The sequence below is a fragment of the Spea bombifrons genome, chromosome 12 (genome assembly GCF_027358695.1).
Source record: "Spea bombifrons isolate aSpeBom1 chromosome 12, aSpeBom1.2.pri, whole genome shotgun sequence".
Lineage (NCBI taxonomy): Eukaryota > Metazoa > Chordata > Amphibia > Anura > Pelobatidae > Spea > Spea bombifrons.
The window spans coordinates 16,397,859-16,420,176 of record NC_071098.1 but is presented as its reverse complement, the minus strand read 5'-3'; the positions used below and the strand labels follow the sequence as shown (position 1 = coordinate 16,420,176).

The following is a 22,318-nucleotide window of genomic DNA, read 5'->3' as shown; positions in this document are numbered from 1 at the left end:
AAGACGAGGGGTATTTTTCAGAGCATTTGCTCTGAAAAAAACCTCGTCTTATAATCGAGCAAATACGGTAGTTACACTCGATTAATTCCCTTCCTCTCTTGCATTGTCAATACAGCAAGTGATGGTGTAAATTTGCTATTACAAACTACTGGTCAGTAGCTTTTAAGTTACTTTTCATAATGGATTTTAGCATAGTTGTGCTGAGAGTCCGATTTAATTACTTCCAAAGTGAGCAACCAGGGAGAACGTGGGGCTGATGTGCTGGCAAATGACTCGCACTACATACCATAGAGGGCCAGTTTTAGTACCAGGAATCCCAGCCAGTTGCCTGGGGCGAGCCCCGTTGGTACTTATTTCCTAGGTTTTCTTATGCATTGAACATGCTCGTTATTTTGGTGCGGAGGTTACGTAACATTAAGCGCTGCCCTCCACAATGTAGCCAAATGTATCTGACCGATATTGCTGCAAACGAGAAAAAATGCCATCAAGACTTCACACGGGGTCCCATCTGGTCTAGGACCTTAATTAAAAATGTTGTTTGCCATTCATTTCTGTGTGAATATATTCAGTTAAGAGTCATATAGGTTAGTTAGCCCAACTAGTAGGGCAGATACTCTTTAGAAAAATATAATTCCATTAAAGTGCTGATTCCCAGATGTGCACATGGCATTCTGAAATGTACAATTAGAGGATACAATTGTTGCTGCAATTAGTGCCCATGGGGTTTTTCTTGGTGACTGTCATCTTTTTAGCAGTTTTATGATTATTTTGGTTACTCATCATTCTTCACTTCTTTGCACTTCTGTATGCGTTATTTGAGCTTTATGGTCTCTCTCAGGTAAGGCATTCACTTTCATCTGTTGGTGGGGAGAAAAAAAAGAATAGTTTCTTATGAATGCCATTATGAATGCCTTATCCACGGTAACATCGTAGTTTATTTATGATAGTTAAAGGGGGCACCCCAAAGAGGAGGTGCCTGCTTATATATGAAAAGAAAACGTGTGAATAATAATAAAAGCCAACTGACATACAAACTCCAACAAACTTCCAAGTAAATAGTCAACAATATGTCTGAGAGGGGCCATCCATAGATTGTGTGATCTCTTAGTGATCTCCCTCGGATATGTTTTTTTTTCATATCCTGCTTTTTTGTAGCATTGACAAAAACCTGGTTTAATCTAATTTTGTTCCAATAAAGGTCCTTCATCTACCAGCCTAGTGGCTGCCATTGTTGATAGTTATGATATTTTGGGTGACTTTACCTGCAGAAACATCATAGCGAGCAGATCATTTATGACAATGCTAACCACATTTGTTTCTCTATACTGGGCTGGATAAACGACGAGCGTCAGGAGCACGGCTGTTATCTTGGCCCATTTAACTAGATAAACACGCATAAGTCTCATCATACTGCATTGTAAACAATAGAAGGCCTAGGTCTTTATCAGACACAGGTACACACTGTCTAAGAAAGGAAAACATCCTCGATGTGGTGTTTTCAGATTGGACAATGGCTTCCACATGATCCGCAGATAAATTACATCTTAATGTGAAAACTATATATACTATATGTACCATATAACTGAAAACAATAGTGTATATAATACAAGAATATTTCCTATTTTGGATAGCGCCACTATATTCAGTGTCATTGTATTGTTCTGTATTAGGTGAATATTTGTTAAAATGGTTTCATACCTTTTATCCAAACGCAATCAGTGAGCTATTTCATAAACACTTTAAGAGTGTAGGAGAACTTTCACAATTTTACAATAATGAACTAGATTTTAAGCTCTTTTGAGCAGGGCCCTCCTCATCTGTTGTCTCTGTAAGTCAAATTGTTATGTTACATACTACTTGTTTTGTCCTGTCCATTCATTGTACAACACTACAGAATTTAATGGCGCTATATAAAACAATAAATAATAATGAAATACATTTATTGAAACATCCTATGGCTTGTGCATTTGGTTTGTCAGTGAGTGTAATCATGTTGGAGAGTTTCAAATTTTAGTTAGCCGAGATCTTGTTTCAAAGAACACAATATTTAAATATTTTTTTTCTATGCTTAAATTATCTCCTCACCCTCTTACAAAGGCTGCCCGACCCAGCGATCAGAAGCTCAACAAGAAGGGAAAAGTGTTTTAATGGGATAAATAGTTTATACAAATAGCAAGGAAAGTTGCAAATATTGGTCCCATGTCAATAAACGATTCTAAATTGCTTTATTGAACTTTAGGAAATGAAGAAGGATCTTGGAAAAGTAACAAATCCGATTTAATCTTTAACAAAGTGGGAATTTATAGTTAAACATTCCCTTCAACATAACGGTATTCTCAGGATGATATTTAATTTTCAACTATCTTAGTTCTGGCTCCTTGAAAAGTCAACAAATCAGCAGAAGAGGGGAGGATTTGTTTCAATTTGCTATGAACTTTGGTAAAAGTGACGTTTCTCTTTAGTAGACTACCTGTTCGGCAAAATCAACAGTTTTGGCAGAAGTTATACCAGATAAATTGAATTATACATAAAATCACAGCTTGCTATAGAGCTAAGGCCAAGTCCTGCAAATTTGGCAGAATTCTTCAGTGCAGTACTACCTGAATGTTAGTAGATACACAATACTAGTGCTATTAACAAAGGTTAAAATGCCACCCAATGAACTACAAAATAAATCACCTCACCTGTGGATCTGTAGATGCAGACTGTGCAGGAATAGCTAATTTCATACCGCCATTATCGGTATTACCTTCATAGAACAGCAGAGGGGAAATTCCAATCTAATGTAAAGAAGCAAGAAAGATTGAAAGTTCCATACCTTGGTATAGAATTTTATATACATCACATTTCAGCATAAGCTGTTGGGGCCAATGGATGGACAGCCCTATCCCCTTGTCCTCCTGAAATATCTATAGAACTCGACTATTTGTGTTCTTCATCAGATTTCAAATATTTTGAATCAGGCTTAGGCTTCTTGTGGACAGGAAATCTATTTCTTCTCCATGTGTTTAGGTCTGTTCTATTCGCCCAATCATCTTGACAAACATCCCATGTTCTTCTCATACTCTCCTGTGGTAAACACTGGAGATGGGTTTTAATCACCCAGAGGGACTTATTGACTAATAAAATTTAAGGGGAAGGGCATTTAAAAACATAAGCAGGATTTTGTAACGCTGTTATAAAGAATCCAATCAATGTGGTATTTTTAGTTTGGAATGTAATCAAAATATCACATTTCTGCCTACAATGGATACTTTAAGATCGGCAGATAAAGTTTGTTGAAAAAACACGAAACCAAACGTTCAAGTCTTTACTTTGCCATAGTGTTTAGCATGTCTCACCTCTCTGTAAAACCTGTCTCCTTCGTTGCTGATGACAATCAGTGTGACTTGCTTGCCACTAGCCTGTATTAAACACACAATGTCTTCATGTTCTAATCCTTCTACGTTGTGTCCATTGACTCCCAATAAACGATCTCCCTCTCGCATTCCAGCCACCTCTGCAGGTAGCCCCGGGTCCAGTTCACGCAGGTATTGACCTAAAAGAAATCATGATGTCCATTTGGCCTACAAATGTCGAGCACTTCAGAATATCTCCAAGGCCAGCAACTCCCGGTTTAATTAATTATTATTATTATTATGATTATCGACATATTTAATCATGTCAGGTACATTTTCTAACGCGTGGATAGACAAACATATTAGTATCTCCTCACTTTAAAGGTGTGGGGACGATTATCATGTGACACAAAACCAGGCACGTATAGGTTGTTGCCAAAGAAACTGAAAAAGGCTTCTTAAAATAAGTTTCTGTGCTGTTATGTGCTTAACCCTTCGGAGAAATAATCAAAAGTAATCTACCAAGGGTTTCTTTCTTAGCTGGAGAAAGCAGGCCCTCTGTTTTATGAGCCAATTTAAAATGTTTCCTAATTCCCACCTGATTCTCCTAGACACTTCTCTTGTCTTAAGAGAAAGCCATATCCTTCTGGACCCCGTACTAGATGCAATTTGCGTGTTCGGTAAGGAAGGAAAGAAGTGTCTGCAAGTGCTGAAGTTGGGGTAATGCCATGATATTCATATACATCCCATGCAGAAGCTTCCAATACTAGAAGGACCACTCGAGAATTATTGCTCTGCAACTATAAGAGATGAGGAAAAGATACCAGAGCTGTAACGTGAATATAAACAGTTATAGATGAATATACATACACAAATGTATGTGTCAATTAATACATTTACATACTATACTCAGTGGTCTGCACTGTTTGTTTTAAAAGAGATGAGGAATTATAAAATGATTGTAATCAAGCATATAATAATGAGAGAAAATGTTATTGTGTCTGAATCATAAGTGTGCAATGTCTGCAGCAAATAATGCACATTGCATAAAGTTTTATTTTTAACTTAGTTTATATTACTTGATAATTTATACTGGAACACTGTTCGCTATGTACATGGACAGCTTTACACAACGTGTAATAAAAATATCCGTTTGAGGCTAGCATAGCAATGTTACCTTCTTAGTGAGCTGGCTCAGAGTGATGCTGATCACACTCTCTGCATTCACCTCCAGGAGTCGGGCACCAGGGGGAACGCCAGCCTTATGTGCCGGACCCCCATCTTCCACTGTTAGCAAAAATGTTCCTCGTACACCTAGCAATAAAATCAAATCAAAGAGGCAATGTGACAAGAGTTCTTGTTTGGCCGAATGCACCCCCTGCAAGCCAAGGAATTGGGGGTCTGAGAATGAGGGCAAGGGCATAGAAGGGAGTCTTTTAACGCTGTTTTAACCCCTTAAGGACCAGGCTGTGTTTTACCTTTTGTACCATTGGGACCGAGGCTGTTTTAACACTTTTGCGGTGTTCGTGTTTAGATGTAATTTTCTCTTCACTCATTTAGTGAACCCACACAAATTATATGTTGTTTTTTTCAGGACAATAAGGGCTTTCTTCAGATACCATTGTTTTAATCATATTATCTAATTTCCCATAAAAAAAATAATAAAATATGATGAAAAATGTGAAAAAAAAAAAAAAACATTTTCTGACTTTTACCCCAAAAATCTTTTACTCATCCAAAAAAGCTAATGAAAAAACCTACTAAATATATTCTACTATTTGTCCTGAGTTTAGAAATACCCAATGTTTTTATGTTTTTTTTTGCTTTTTTCTGCAAGTTATGGAGCATTAAGTACAGGTAGCGTTTTGCTATTTCAAAACCATTTTTTCCAAATCTCGTAATTCTTCCCCCCATGTGCCATTTCGGGTATCTTTGAAGCCGGCCAATGCAATTTACCCCATCAAATCATATATTTTTGAAAACTAGACACCCCAAGGTATTTCAAATGCTAGTATTTTAACCCTTTCCATGCATGAGATTCTACCACCAGCCTTTGCCACACTTTGTGTTAGTATTTTTTTTACACAAATTGTACTTTGGGTATACATTTATAGCTCCAGGTATACGTCACTATCAAACAACACCCTAATATGTGTTCAATAACATCTCTCGAGTACAGTGATACCACCCATGCATGGGTTTGACTGCTGTTTGGGGTTAAAAGGCCACATTTGGGAAGTGCGCTTTTTTCCCCTATTTTGGTCAGTCTGTGCCTATGCCCTATCTTTGAGCCTGGCCACTACAATTTACCTCATAAAACCATATATTTTTGAAAACTAGACACCCCAAGGTACTTAAAATGGTAGTATTTAACCCTTTCCATGCATCAGATTCTACCACCAGCCTTTGCCACACTTTGTGGTAGTATTTTTTTTTGTATTTTGTTCACACTAATTGTACTTTGGGTATAAATTTATGGCTCCAGGTATACGTCACTATCAAACAACACCCGAGTTCAGTCATACCCCACATGTATGGGTTTGTCTGGTGTTTGAGGTTAAAATGCCACATTTTGGAAGTGCGCTTTTTTTTTCTCCCCATTTCGGTCAGTCTGTGCCTATGCCCTATCTTTGAGCCCGGCCACTCCAATTTACCCCATCAAACCATTCATTTTTTTAAATTAGACACCCCTTGGGTATTTGAAATGCTTTTATTTAAATTTTTCCACGTCAGGATTTTTGGGAAGATACAGCGCTAATTTTAGCACTTGCTCATAATAATAAACTTTATTTTTTTATTTTATTTATTTTACTCTTTTTGGACTTTTTTTTACATTTTGCTGGAACTGGATAGTTCCTCTAAAGCATAATAATTTTTAAATGTTACCATGTTTTTTTAAGCTGTTTCTTTTTTTCCTTTTTTTATTTTTTTATTTATTTTTTAAATATTTTACTAATCACATAGTGATTAGAAAGCTGGGCTCCATTGACTTGTATGGTTGAATGCAGTACCTGTATTCAACCTGCAAGTGGAGCCAGAGTTCTCTAGAGGGTCTGGAGACCGTCTAGCCAACTTTTAAAACTTTATTATTTTTTTTCCCGGGCCGCCGCCATCTTGCGGATGGTGAAGACTGCGTGCAGCTGCGGCTGTGACCGCTCTCCGGAGCGGTCACAGTCCATCAAGAGGTAAGTGTTTGGTGTCGCTGGATGCCTCCTGATCGAGGCATTCCAGCGACACCATTGACGTTTAGGAGGTGATCGTTGATCGCCTCCTAAACGCTTTTAAAACGGGCGTCCGCCGCCATACAATGTATGGCGGCTGTTGACGCCCCGGGGAGGGGCCAGACATGGCCCATCATGCCGATCTCGGTGTTGCTGAATGCCTCGACATCGAGGCATTACAGCAACACCGTTTAAGCTTAGAAAGTGATCGTTGAACACTTTCTAAGCTTGTTTAAGTCTGATGACGTGTCAGGCACGTCATAGGTCGTTAAGTGACCGTTTTGCATGACGTGCCTGACCCGGCAATGGACGTTAAGGGGTTAATTGAGTTAAATCTGCTATTTGTCTACAAAATCTGTTTAAAATTTCTTATTTTAACTGAAACTATTTTTCCACGGACCCCATTGAATCACTTAAGTGCAGACATTTCCATTGACTTTAATTGTAGCGTTTCTTAGCAGTTTGGTTTGGATACTTGACAGTTTAGTTTAGAAAGGTCATTAAATTGGAAACCATCTATTAATCACCATCATTGAACCTAGTTAAGGTTTAGAGGGGTCGCAGCTTTGAGCTTAATATAAGTAGTGGAGGGTGTCACCCTGTCAGATCACATACCACCTGTGGCACTAGCAGTGAACCCAAAGCCTCGACCTTCATTTCGTATAAGACAAAGCCGCGGGCGTGGGCAAGAATCAGGGAGACCCTTGGGAAGAACTGAAGCTGGCGTCTTGTGACTGGAGTGCACTTTTGCATAAGATGCCTCATCCAAAACAGCAAGTGACAGACGGGAGCCACTGGACTTCACTTTTTGTACCACCTGTTAAGATATTGGATACATCAATACATGCACAAAACATGCAGCATCATGAAATATGGTACATAAATATTGGAAAAAGCATCAACTATAACTAGGGCATTAAAACTTAATGATATGTTGCACAGCTGGAAAATACACCAGATATTTATCAAGCAAAAAAACCCTGCATATATAATACATAAAAATCATCACGATTCGTCCTTCCCATTGTTTGAAGGGGTTGAGTTGTTTAAATATCCTTTGCTGCCATGCCTTTCAAAGCACATATATATTCAACCAAGCTCAAAGGATACTTCAAATATGGCTGGTCAAGTAATGGCACACAGAGACAGTTGTAGGTACGAGCCAGAACGTTGTAAAATAGTAGGAAATCCGTCTGCATGCATCAGGTAAGGCAACAACATATAGTATGGTATAACATTATCTATTAAAGAAACATTTAACAGAATACCAATCTAAAATCACATTCTCTTGCACATCCACACCAGTCGTAGGAGAATATGTTTATTCTTTTGGAAGAAAGCTAAGAGGATTAGATCGTTTTCATATATGCAAGCTAATAACATTATAAACTGTGTTAGAAAGCAGGGAATAAAAGTACCTTTCCATATTACACTAATAAGAAAGTTAATTAGTAGTTTCAGACCACGCCGGACCACAGCTTTCCTGACTTTAGTCCAGGAGTCTAAATCTTTTTCCAATTTCTTCCTTACGGGTGGTCAAAGCTACTGTCTAGCTCCTTTATATAATAGAATTATTCAAATAGACCAAAACCGATTTGGACAAATGTTTTGTTTCACTTTTGGTCCAATCATTTCACACAACAAATTTAGTTTCCTGACCTTTTGGCTCAGACAAAATTCAGAGGACTTTTTACGTACAGAAAATAAATGTTTTGTCACTCACCCTCATTCACTCTTTCTCTGAATGTCTCCCTACTTTCTCCACCGACTGCTTCCAGGTCCCTTTTTCCCACAGCTTTGCCTCTTCTTTTGCCTTTTCTTGTTCTTCTGTCTTCTTTCTTCTGTCTTCTTTATTCATCGCTTCTACATGAATCTGGTCTCCCAGTGAACTTCCACAAAAGGGGAGAATGTCTGGCCACCCTTTCCCCTGATTGGTGGAACAGGGGAGAGGATGTCCATGTGGTTCATCCTTTTTGCAGAAGTGCACCAAAGGCCAGAATAATTCAAATAGATTCACGGAGAGAAAGGTGCAGAAACTCTTCTCTCCACAATTCTTTCCGCCTTATTTTGGCCTTACGGTACCCTCCCCCCAAATGGATGGAGCCATCGGGGCAGCCTCCCCCCGTTCCTCCAACCAGGGGAGAGGGTGTCCCTTTTATGGAAGTTAACTGGGAGCCGAGAAAGAATTAGAGCGGATGAAGAATCTTCAATACAGAAAGAAGTGGATGAGGAAAAAGAAGAGTCAAGAGAAGTGGAGATGTGGGAAAGGAGACAGGGACATGGAAGCAGTCAACTGAGAAGGCAGGGAGACATTGAAAGAGACGTGTGAGAAAATGAGGTTGAGTGTGAATGAGAGAGTGATAGAGTGTGAGTAAGAATGAGTGAGAGCGACAAAACCACTAAAATTCTAAGCTCTTTGTTTTATTTTAATTTGTTTCGTGGGGCCCCCTCCTCCCCCAGAAAGTGTAATATAATAGCTTCATTAGTCTGGATATTTATGGTGTTCCTGAACAAATTGTCCAAAATAGAATGTGGGCCTATAGGGCCCTCAACTCAACTCAACTCGAAAGGTTTTTAACTGAGATATATGAAAAAGGTTCTCGGGAGGTAATATTTCCCCAGGACATAAGGTGATCTGAAGTTAAATCTGCTAAAGTTATTTATTTTTCATTTGTTTAAATTACTATGCTGAATATAAAACTGTAGAACTTAAATTAAAGTGTTTTGCAACTGAGGTGCTGTAACATTCCACCCTTCTCAGCCTGGAATACACACAACTTTGTGCTGCCCATGTTGTTTATCCACCACTAGTGGCCACCCTTGTCACTCTGAACCACTCAGACCATCATCATGTACAGCTGCACCATATTACCTGATCAAGCCTGCCTATGTAAACCTGCCCAGCTCTGCAGTCAGGGCCTTTGCATTGTAGTTAGTGAACCGGTTTGCTTTGGCCCTGTTATCCTGATTCCTGAATTACTATTTGGTTTCCTGAGTTCCTGATCCTGACTTGTTCCTGCCTTGAGCAGTGGCGTCTCCAGCTTTCATATTTAGGGGGGGCACATGGGGGGCCAGGGACCAAAGTAGGGGGGCCAATTATAAAACGGTACATATACACATATATATATATATATATATATATATATATATATATATATATATATATATATATATATATATATATACATATACACACACACACGTTAGGCAGATATTTCTCATTCTTTAATATTAGCCCCTGCTGACAATATATATATAAATATTAGACCCTGCTGCCGATATATAGAAATATTACACCCTTCTTCTGATATATATTAATATTAACCCCTGCTGCGGATATATATTGATATTAGCCCCTGCTGCGGATTTATACTTATATTATACCCTGCTGCCGATATACATAAAAATTATACCCTGCTGCCGATATATATTAATATTTGACCCTGCTACCAGTATATATTAATATTAGCCACTACTGCCAATATATATTATTAGCCCCTGCAGCCAATATATATAAAATTAGCCCCTGCAGCTAATATATATTAATATTAGCCCCTGCTGCCGATATATATATAAATACTAGACCCTACTGCCAATATGAATGTAAATACTAGACCCTGCTGCCAATAAATATTAATATTAGCCCCTGCTGCCAATATATGTTAATATCTCCATCTCCCTCCCTATCTATCCCCTCTCCCTCCCAATCTATCCCCTCTCTCTCCCAATCTATCCTATCTACCCCCTCTCCCTCCCAATCTATCCTATCTATCCCCTCTCCCTCCCAATCTATCCTATCTACCCCCTCTCCCTCCTAATCTATCCTAACTACCCCCTCTCTCCCTCCCAATCTACCTCTTCTCACTTCCTATCTACCTCTTTTCACTCTCTAACCCCCTCCTAACTTTCTAAGCCCCCCCCCCTTACCTTGGGTTTGTAGAAGTCCAGCAGCGGGATCGCGAGGTCTCTGTCTTCCTGGTTCTGCCGCAGTGTGCGCGGCTTCATTGCTGAGCGCCGGATATGACATCATATACCGGCGCTCGGCTTGAAATGCCGGCACTGCGACCAAGGCAGAGGCCTCGCGGTCGCGGAGAAGAGTGAGAGGCGCCGAACGGTCGGTGAGAACTTATTCCTCAGTTACCGCTCGGCGCCTCTCTCCTCCGGATCTATAAAAAAAAAGAAAAAAAAGACGGCGTTTCAATTGGGGGGGCACACCGGGGGGCACAGCATGATGTAGGGCGGGCCATGGCCCCCTCTGGCCCCCCCTGCCGACGCCACTGGCCTTGAGCCCATCCAGAGGGCTACCTGTCGTGTGCGCCCCATCCAGAAGGCTACCTGTTGTGCGTGCCAGTGCTGTCCTCTGCATTAGTGTTATGGTTCCTGGCACCATAATGAGCCCTGCCTTGAATACACCTCCATATACACACAGTACTGTGCAAACGTTTAAGGCAGGTGTGAAAAAATGCTGTAAGGTAAGAATGCTTTAAAAAATAGTCAATAGTTTATTTTTAGCATTTAACAAAATGCAAAGTGAGTGAACAGAATAAAGATGCACACAGTTTTTTAAGGAACTGGGCAAGTAGGTTGCCCCCAGGGGCCCCTTGCCCCCCAACATGCTCACTGGCACACACTTACACAAACGTACATACTCATGCTAGCACACATACACATGCTTACACATATTTACCCTAACACATATTTAATCATACTCACTACAACATTCATGCTAACACACACACACTTACAAATATACACCCATTCTAAAACCAGCCATTTGTGAACAATTTTGGGCCGGTCTGGTTGTTCCAAACACCTTGGAGAACCAATCACAGTTCTTCTATGGACTTAGGCAGTCAGACTTAATGATGTTTAGATCAGGGCTTTGTGGGAGCCATGCCATGACTTCCAGGACTCCTTGTTCTCCTTTACACTGAAGATAGATCTTAATCACTTTGGCTGTATGTTTGGGGTTGTGAGGCTACAGAATAAATTTGGGACCATTCAGGTGCCTCCCTGATAGTATTGCATGATAAGTCTCTGCATGTACGTCTCGGCATTGAGGAGACTGTTAATGCTGACCAAATCACCAACCTTATTTGCAGAACAGCAGCCCCAAATTTGCAAGGAACCTCCAACATGCTTCACTGTTGCCTGTAAACACTCATTCTTGTACCACTCTCTGGCACTTTGGCGAACAAACTGCCTTTTGCTACAGCCAAATATTTCTCCAGTTTCTGTATTTATGTGAAGAGCTGAGTCACTTGGCCTTGTTTTCACTTCGGAGGTATGTTTTTTTTTGGCCGCAAGACTTCCATGAAGGCCACTTCTCACCAGACTTCTCCAGACAGTAGATAGGTGTACCAGGGTCCCACTGTTTTCTGCCAAGCCTGAGCTGATGGCACTGCTGGACATCTTTTGATTGCAAAGCGAAGTAAGCATGATTTGTCTTTCATTTGCTGCAAGTTTCATTGGCTGGCCACCGCATCTACGGTCCTCAACATTGCCCGTTTCTTTGTGTTTCTTCAAAAGAGCTTGGTCAGAAATCTAGAAACCCCTGTCTGCCTTGACATTTCTGCCTGTAAACGACGTCTTGCCATGGTGTATGACTTTTGACATTAAACTGTCTTCAACAACCTTCCCTTGTTAGTAAGTTTGGCTGTTCCCATTGTTATTCCTCCTTTATAGCTGTTTCTGTTTCAGTAAATGATTGTGTTTGAACCTACATATTAAATTGATGATCATTAGATCCTGTTTGGTATAATTGTTTAATCATACATCTAACTATATGCCTACAAAATCCCTCTGTGTTAGTGTGCCTAGAAGAATTAATGCTGTTTGTTTTATTTAGATCTTTCGTCTGTTCACTCACTTTGTATTTTTTTAAATAGAAATAAACATGTCCATTTTTTTACATAATTTTTACTCTACAGCATTTTTTTCTCATTCCTAAAACTTTTGTACTGTATATGACAACTCAGGTATTGGTTTATTGTATTATATGATGCTACAGTTTTAGTCTCACCCTCAGGTGCTCCTGTTCGTGCACATATTCTCCATTGATCTGCAGAAGTAGATCTCCATCTCTCAGGCCTCCAAGATGAGCTGGACCACCAGGGACCACTTTATATATAACATGTCCGTCTCTTCCTTGCACTATCTGCAAGCTGAACCCAAAAGAGCCACCAGGATCTTTCCTCAGGACACAGAATCGGGCCTCAGGTTCAGGATCAGAGCCTGGTAGGGTAACATATAATTGGAGAGAAATTATTATTAATATTGGCTTCTTGTCATCCCATGGTGCATTAGTAAATCAAGTACTTGGTTTAAAGCAAATAAAAGTAAACAAAGAGGTTTGAAAAATGAAGGATACAAAATGTCTTCTTTATAAAGTGGTATTTATAAAATATGCAGACTAATGCAAGGTATATGGTGATATAAAATATAAAGGAAGAGACGAAAGCACTCCTGTCACCAAATAAATAGGGGCAGGGAACGTAAGCACAAACGTATTACACTAGTACCCTATATGACCAAAAGTATATGGATACCTCACCACTGCAAATATATGGTGTTGTTGGACATCCCATTCTAAAACCATGGTCATCAATAGGGAGTTGACCCCCCATTTGTAGCCTCCACTCTTCTGAAAATGCTTTACACAAGATTTTGGGTTGCATTTGTGGAAATTTGTGCACATTCAGAAAAAGCATTTGTGCCACAAAGCTAGCACTTGACCTACATGTCTGCAATGCTGCGTAGATAAGGTAGGCTAGATGGGGAAGGGACCAGGGAGGTTAGTAGACGAAGACGAACACGAAGATTCTTTGTGTTGTGTGTCTTCGTCTTTGTCTACGTTTTGCCGCCACCACCATCGTTTCTTCCTTTTTTCGGTTTGAACAGCGAAAATGCACTATTCGTGTTCGTTTTCATGTTCACCCGAATACAAATGGACAAGTCAAATAATTAGGAAGAGTTTTGACCATATACTTTTGGTCATATCATATATCTTAAATAAGAAGTGCTAAACAATTACAACAGAAGACTTACCAAAAAATATTCTGTTTGAATGTAAAATTATTTAATAAAGAGATTCACTTTAATTTCATTACTACGTAGAAAATTTGTAGTAATGTGGGAACAGCAATCTGTTTCTTCATTTACTACACATGGATAGTGTCACAATATGGAGGCAGGTGCTTCAACATACCTGTATCCTCTCCAAGGCACAAAGCTGGATTATCAATTCCCAATTTGGGATTAAATGGGAATTTCCTTAGAAAAATAAATAAAAACAACATAGTTAGAAACACAATGTATGTGTCTGTGATTATAGATAGTACAGCTTATTTCAACACATTTCTGACAGGTTGACGACAGTGTTAATATACAGTGTTCTGTATTTCTGTAAAAACATTATCCCTATGAGTCCTTTAGAACTGCTCAGCGTGACAGGGATTGGGAGACAGGACATCATACAATTTTGTCCTGTAGAAAACTTCCACTGACCACACACCTGTCTGGTGGGGCTGCTGCACTTCTTCCTCCTAGGACTAAGTGTTCTCCGGAATGTAAAGCATACAGTAACTGTTTGATGTAAATTAACTCTTTCACATGCTGGGCCGCTCATCAAATGGAGAATGTGGGCATTAGCCAGGGGTCCATCATCACTGACGGCACAAACTATTAGAGAAAACAAATGGCGATGCCCAGTTCCAGCAGCCAAACACGGATGTTTTGCTAGCAGACATGTGAATGGCAGCCACTACTTACAGTCATTTCAGCTGGGCACAGCATCCAATGGAAGTGCCACAGAGCATGCGCACTATATGTACTATATAAAAACTAATTCTTAACCGTGACATATATTTATGTGAGATTTAAATGAATAATGTAGTAAATTATGGATCACACTGCATTACAATGTTGTAGATTTAAATGGCTTAATGACTCAATCTGGAAAAGAGAATTCGGTTCATCTGAAATGTAGTAATATGAGATTTTTTATTTTAACAGTCTTCATACAGCTCCTTATTACATAGCCCAATGCACACATTAGTTTTCAGCTAAAGTACTCTCTCTATATCGCCTCTATTCAGCGTGATACGTACATGGTTAATGCAAAGTCATCGCCAGTTCCTGCAAGACAAAATAAAAGCTTTACAGATCACTCCAATTAGCAATGCAATTAAAATTTGTGCATGTGACTTTTCCCCAAATCCTACATTTTACAGTACAATACTCTAAATAACCCTATATTATAGGGTTTACAGATAATAAGTAACATATATGTATTAAAAAACATATTATATGTATACCATGGAAACATCTATGTTAAGCATCTGTTCAATGCACGTGCATGATTATTCCTTCCTATAGCCTAATCTATGCCCTGTGTGTTTGATTGGTTCAGGAAGAATTTGCTAAACTAAACTGAATTTGAAGATGATATCTTAATTAGCTAACTGAAGTATAATGGATTGCAAGCTTTCAAGACTATCTAGGTCTTCTTCAGGCATATTGAGAAGAGAGAGAAAGTAAAGAAATCAGAGAAGCGGAAAATCACTGGCTAGATCTAAAACCGCCCCTATGTAATTCACAGCTGCCACAACCCTTTTCACAAAATTACTACTCGACGGCTCACCCCTTGCACAAATGACTACGTCTGTGAGGCTAGATCCATCGCAGAACATAGTTTCAAACAGTTATAGAACCTCAGTTACCCGCGGGTCGTCTGTCTCACAATATCAGTTTCTAATCTAGACAATACTTCATCAAGGAATAGCATTACATCCAACACGGAATTTATTAACCCCTTAATGACAAAACCTGTACATGTACGGGCTCAAAATGCATTGTTTTCAATGGGTTTAGGGACCGCCCATTGTCCTTAAGGGGTTAAAAATACATGTAGCTAAACTCAGCGATCCATACAGTATTAAGGACCCCAGCATATTTTCACTTTGGCTTTCATCTGCGAAGTACACTTTTTTTTTTATATATGAAGCATTCCACCCAACTGAGATGTGTGTGTATACCAAGGGGAGTTTCTTAAGTCTTAAGGCTGTCCAAGAAAGGCATTTGTATGTTATGTATCAAAAACAAAAGATGTAATCCAAGTTATATAGTTGACTATAACATAACCAACACAAACTCACAATCACTTCTACACATAAAGAATGCAGCCACAATTTAAGTCTCATGCCAGGACAAAATGCTGTTGTAAGTTATTTTAAATTATTTTCAATCAAAATAATAAAGATGGCAGATGCCTTCCTATCAGGACTCCACAGTTTCTATGTATTCAAAGGAATACGACGACTTTCCCTAAATAATGTCATATTTCACATTACACTCTATACCCCAATGTAGTGAGATATTGTCAATACTATAGTGTTGTAAAAGATCATTAAGAATTCCTAGGTTCTGCATTTTGGTGTCCATTTACAACGCATTTCTAGTATTTGAAAATACTCAAGTAACGCAAGGCCGCCATATTACATTGGCTGATTTGTGCATTCATAAATGTGGCACGCTATAAAAAAAACATATTTTTCAGACAGAGCAAACAGATCACAATATATGAAACGGCCTTATCATAGTTGCAGTAAAATATAGAGTAGCGCGCTCCACCTCTTATATAGGATTGAGTTGCTTGAACCTTGCCCACAATGCCATAAAACACGTACGGGATATAATATAGTGATTGCACAGTTAAACATAATTTGCAAAAGGTGCTTGTTGGTGGTGTAGTAACAGTGTTGAAAGTTAATCAATTACTGTTATACGTTATCAAATGCTACGTAATTAAAAAAATACAGGTTGTGCGGCCTATGTATATACCAGTACTATACTCTATATTTGAAAAAACAAGAACTGCAAATCACCAAACTGAGATCTTAAATACGGTATATCTTCCTTATACTCCAGCCAACATATGCACTTATAATAGATTGCTACATGCGTATATAATAGTTAAGAAAGCCCTTTTAATGCCTGTAGCATTCCCCTTGCAAATGCATTGGGGATTACCACGTCCTCTAGCCATTTTTTGTGCAGGAGATACCGATATAGTCGGCCAAACAAGTGATATACTTCCCAGCAGTCAGCACCAGCAGTGATACAGCAAATGACATTTGGGGTGTAATACGCGCCATTAATCACTGACAAAGTTCATCAGAACACAGAGGAAATGGGGAGCTGCAGCTTCCCCTAAAGTAGTAAAATATGTACTTTCAATGTAATATGCACTCTTGTTTGGCAAGACTGCGTGCGATATTAAACTGTTCCTTTAACTGCTGACTAACTCTCCTTTATCATATATTTTCTGAGAACTCTATACTTAAGATTACTAGTTTGAACAATTATGTATACACATACACTATATGGACAAAAGTATTGTGACACCTGACCATTACAACTACAAGGACTTTTATGACATTGCTTTATAAATGCATTAATATTTAGTTGGTCCCCCCTTTTGCAGCTATAACAGCTTCCGCTCCTTTGGGAAGGCTTTCCACAAGATTTTTTGCCCATTCACCTAGTAGAGCGATAAGAAGACCTGGCTCGCAATCTCCATACCAGTTAATCTCAAAGGTGTTCGATGGGGTTGAGGTCAGGGCTCTGTGGGGCCAGTTGAGTTCTTCCACACCAAACTCATCCAACCATGTCTTTATGGACCTTGCTTTTTGGATTGGGGCAGAGTCATGCTGGAATAGAAACATTCATGCTTTCTTAAAATGTTCCAACAAAGTTGGAAGCATGGAATTGTCCAAAAGGTCTTGGTATGCTGAAGGGGGCATGTCAAGACATTTTGGACAATGATATGCCACCAGCACCAGCGCTGTCATGGCAAATGACACTGGGGGTTTAATATGAGCCCTGTACACATATCCACTTCAGTACACCAAGGCATTTTGGGAAGGCTCTTTTGTATGCAGCATGACTGTGCCCCAGTGCAAAATGTAAGGTCAATAGAGACCTTCTCATCCAACATCAATGACTGCCCTTACAAATGCCCTAATGGATGAATGGCCAATAATTCCCACGGAAACATTCAAAAATCTCAAGGAAAGCCTTTTCAGAAGAGTGGAAGCTGTTATAGCTGCAAAGAGGAGAACAACTACATAATACTGTCTCTTTAGAATCCAATGTCCACTGGCATAACTAGTGGTCGCAGCGATCCAGGTCAGAAGGGCCCTTTCTAAACTATGTGTGTGAGCATGTATGTGTACTTCTGTGTGTAAGCATGGATGTTTAATTGAGGTGAGATGGAGTGTGTGTTAGTGAGTATGAGTAGGTGTGTGTAATTTGTGTAAGTGTGGTTACATATGTTGGAAGGGGGGGCAAGGGGCAATGATGGCACAGACCAGTTGTTGAAGTTGGAGGGGCAGGGTTTGTAGTTACGACTCTGGCAATGTCATAAAAGTCCCTGTCTGTGTAATGGTCATATAGTAAATACTTTACAAAGGAAACTGTCAACAACTCAGCCTTTCATATCATTAAGTGAACTTACTAAAATTAGTATATCTTCTACTTTAAGAAAAAGCTCAGTTCAGGGTACCAGGTGTAAACAAATATATAAACTTTCTCTGTTTAGAACGGTACTCCTTTTACTTTCCAAAGTTACCTTAACAAACCAGACTCAGCAAAGATGTATGAATAACTTAATGGGGAGGGACAATCGTGTGAATTCCAAAAACAGGAAGGTAGAATCACTGTCTGCGTCTGCATACAAATAAGGTAGATCGCTAAATCATTTCCAGTTTACCTAAATGTTATTCCAAGGGTTAATCAAGGATGTTGAACTATATAATATAGAATCTGGGAGTGGTACTTCCACTCTATAAACTCATTGGATGGTTCTTTGAACTTGCAAGATCAGCAGTTACATTCAGAAAGCATTTACAGCGATAAGAAAGCAAAGAGGGCCTTGGTGTACTACATGGAGTCCGTAAAGTTATGGCTCCATTACACACACCAGTGAACAGTAAAATAGTCAATGCAGCTCTCAAGCTACGAAAAAACTAAATTGACACTTAAAGACTAGTCCAAACTGCCCAAGACTGTTGCTGTTTAATGTAGCTTTCACAAGAAACTGCACACATTGCCCCATAGAGGGCTGTAAAAAATTCTATTCTATATATATATATATATATATATATATATAAAAGTGTAATAAATAATAAAGAAATAATACTTATATTTATAATATTATTTCTTTATTATTTATTACACTTTTTTATATATATTGTTTGTACTATATATAATCACTTTATATTTGCTTTCCAAATTGGTATAAATATTCCTGCGCAACACTATAGAATTTTTATTTGTACTTTGGTATAAAGGGGTTATACTTAAGTGTTTGCAGCACCTGTTACAAATATATTTAAATTTTCACCTTATTTCATTATACACATACATATCGCCTGTTTAGCGCCTGAACTTTTACTTAATTCTACCATAGAGGGCTGTAACACTGGTGGGGAAGAAAGACGGGGATCTTCAGGGTTTGAGGGCCCGTAGACGATGGTGCTTTCGTAGATTCATATTTTGGGGTTTACAATGACTTTCGGTCACTGTCCTGTCAACCAGAGCATCTACCCCCCACTCTACACTAGACCTGTGCATTTGTTTTCGTATGAACTTTAATTTTTAATGAAATTGCGTTCGAACAAATCAACGAAAACGAGGTTTATCTCAGGCCAAACTTAGGAAGACAAAGTGGGAAAGATCTGAAAGTTCGTCATGATTCGCCATGTCTAGCCGCTGCCATTACAAGCCGTTTTGGCGCTCGTTGATGAGGTAAAGTGGGAGGGGCTGTTGTGTAGGAGGGTACATATCAATGACTGATAGGTAGAAGTAGCCAAAAAAACAGGGGGGGGGTCTCATTGATGGTTATGGCTGTGATTGATGGGCCCCAAAACCTGTGGGAGCTCTTCCTTACTTTTTTCACTCTGACCAATCAGCATTTACAAGAAGGGACAAGAGGTAGATATATAAGTGAGCTGACGCCATTTTAACTTGTCAGTAGCAACAGTTACAGACTGATGAGAGTTGGAGTGTGAGACAGTGACAGTTGGGTCAGCAGAGGCTGAGAGTGATGGTTATTACTCATATACAATACTGCAAGTTAATTGTTTACTTTGGTGCAGAAAATGTACTGTTGGGTACCCCCCAATGCCCCCCAAATGTCATTAAAAAAGGCACTGAAGTTTCATCCGAGCCAAATGGCAAGAAAACAAAATTTGTTGCACGAAAACAACTTTAGCAAAAAAGAAAGGGAAATTTGGTCCAAGGTGATTTTGCTCACAGAGCACATGTATACTCAACATATTAACTCCACTATTCCTGCCATGAATGTTCTTCAGCACTAAACAGTGAAAGATGCAGAGTCCGACTATATTATATATACAATATATAGTGTTATATAGTGCATATCCACTGTCTACAACCAAAACCAGCAGACACCATGCATTAACAAGAACTAGCACATATATTTACCCAAAAGGACTGATTTGATGCGGAGGTAACGAGGTATGATTTACGCTAGGAATAGAATATAGGGTGTTCTATAGTGTTAATATTGCCAACAAAGCTTTATTTCATCAATCACGAGCTCCTGAAATCAGTGGTAGTGATAAAACATCGTGTACTGTTAAAGATCCCCTATATGCCTCCTCTAATTGCCCCTTTTCCTCCATACAATGGCCATTTTCCCCAGATAATCCATTTATCCTATATGTACCTCCCCATTTATTAAGCTTGCCAATCTACCACAAGAGTAGTTTTTGGTGGTCTGTACCTGAGTGCTTCTTCATTCTGTCTGCAAATTTCTGCGATGTTCTTTTGAAAGGTGCAAAGTGCATCTCCCCTCTTATAACACCTCCTACAACCCCTCCTTTTTACATCAAGACAGCCAGCTTAATGTTTAATCTCTTCTCTTATTAGTCTCTTCTCTGCCTGTTATCTGCACACAATGCACCCACTACCCCCCTTCACCTCGCAGGGAGTGCCAGTTAAGTGGGGAGGGAGGTGACACCTTCACACAGTCTGTGAGTTAACGTCAGCTGCTTGGTGATGGGGGGGGTATGTATATTTTTAATTCAGAACAATTCTAGAATGTTGCATGAAAGTGGCTTTTTGCAGCAGTCTCTGGTAAAACCGGCACACATGCATAAAAAGAACAGATCACACTATCTTAACAATATGATCTGCACCCCTCTTTAACATCTCAGCCCGAGCTCCCTTTCTTGGAGGTGTCTCCTACTTCCAGATAGCTGGATCCAGTACCCCAGTCAAGATGAACCAAGGCAGTGGGGAGCCTGTGTATAGTCCCTCCAGCTACCCTTACTGCCACAGTATGACCAGGTCATTCAAAGTCGCTAATCCTGTGGGGCTGTACCAGAGTTAGGGTGGCCCCTGTGTGTGTCAGACCTTGGGCGTTACAACCTTTCAGCTTGACCAGCCAGTGGTCTCCAGCAGCTTGTATAGGTTACGCTTCGTGGAGGACCATCCATCGTTCCTCGGGTTCCTCCATCATTCCTTGTTGTGGGGCAGCTTGGGTGCCCATGTAGACAAAAATAAGTCACAGTAGGCTGGTTGGTTGACTGATCTATATTTCTTTGGAGACACTTTTCCGCTGTAGAGGTTTGCTGTGTCGGAGCAGCTGACGTCGTGGGGTCGCCTCTTTTTTGCTGCTTTACCCTTCTGCCGTCTTGATACTCGTCTGCCAGCCTGGCCGCTTCTTCCACCATCAGAGGTTGCCGGTCTCTCACTCAATCTCCAACTTCCGGAGCAGCGTGGTGGTAGTGATGCTCCCAGAGGATTTGCTGTCAGGGTGGTGGCCTGGTAGCCCTGCATTAAATTCTGTGTTGCCCGCTGAATGAGGTATGCCCATTCCGCAGGCCTCTGAACTTTCTACTGAAAGCCTCATTTGTTTTGGCGTGTCACGATAAGAGTTTCTCTTTGACCCTCTCATAGTTTTGTAATTGTGAAAATAAACCTGTGAGAATTAACATAAAGGGCAAATACATATGTAAAATGTCCACACCTTCCAGGAAAACAGGGAGCTCAGTCTGGCCAGCAGTCCATCAGACAGGGGGAGGACGAGAGGTTGAAGAGGAGTGCAGATGGTTTTGTAGCAAATATGGATAACAAAACATATTTCTTTCCACAGACCAGAATATATTAAACTAACATATCTGCAAGACTGCAGTGCCTATAAAAAAAAAATTACCGTTCTTTTAAAAGTTAGTCGGTCTTTGCATATTTTTAGTCAGAAGCAGAGTTAAAGTTACGTTGTAACCATACAATTATTAAGATGCAAAACAGGCAAAACAATTGTCACTCATTCACCAAAATGTCTCAAGTAAAACCACAGCTACCGAGATAACGCTAATAATAAAACTGCCGAAGAGTACAGCTTCCTGGTAGAAGGGTTCTTTTTCCAATACACAAGATCAGACACATTTCATTTTTATTTTTGTAAATTAGTCTGTTGAGATGTTTCGTTCACCTCAGCTGACCCATACTATTTAATGAACCAACTGTAATGCAGGGAAAAATACAGCTCAGTATATATCTGCCAGGATCTGACCGCTTCTACTGATTCTTAGGAGAAAGTCAGCCTTATTCTTATTTACTATGTGTGTCTGTTAAGATATCTCCAGCTTCTCGAAGTAGCTCAGCCAACTTGCAGTTGAAGAGTCATCTTAATTGTATCTTGTTTGCCGAGGGTACTGCAAGAAGTAGAAG

The 22,318-nt window shown here is 39.7% G+C and overlaps 1 protein-coding gene across 1 annotated transcript; it reads right to left on the bottom strand.

Moving 5' to 3' along the window:
* Positions 1–565: 565 nt before the first annotated feature.
* Positions 566–21,134, bottom strand: NHERF4 (NHERF family PDZ scaffold protein 4). Its single transcript, XM_053451495.1, has 10 exons — positions 21,061–21,134; positions 20,367–20,462; positions 13,767–13,831; positions 12,582–12,793; positions 7,175–7,376; positions 4,516–4,652; positions 3,937–4,138; positions 3,342–3,538; positions 2,685–2,780; positions 566–857 (listed from the first exon to the last, which is right to left on the bottom strand). Exons 1-10 carry the CDS (start codon positions 21,132–21,134, stop codon positions 780–782), a joined length of 1,359 nt encoding a protein of 452 aa, XP_053307470.1. The 3' UTR covers positions 566–779.
* Positions 21,135–22,318: the final 1,184 nt, after the last annotated feature.

Excerpts from the sequence above, each read along its gene's own strand:
- NHERF4 (XM_053451495.1), bottom strand. The coding sequence starts at position 21,134 with ATGGGCACCCAAGCTGCCCCACAACAAGGAATGATGGAGGAACCCGAG. Across the intron at positions 13,832-20,366 it reads CAGAATGAAGAAGCACTCAG|GAAATTCCCATTTAATCCCA; the intron begins GTACAGACCACC and ends TATTTTTCTAAG. Across the intron at positions 2,781-3,341 it reads GAGACAGGTTTTACAGAGAG|ATTGGAATTTCCCCTCTGCT; the intron begins GTGAGACATGCT and ends TCTTTACATTAG.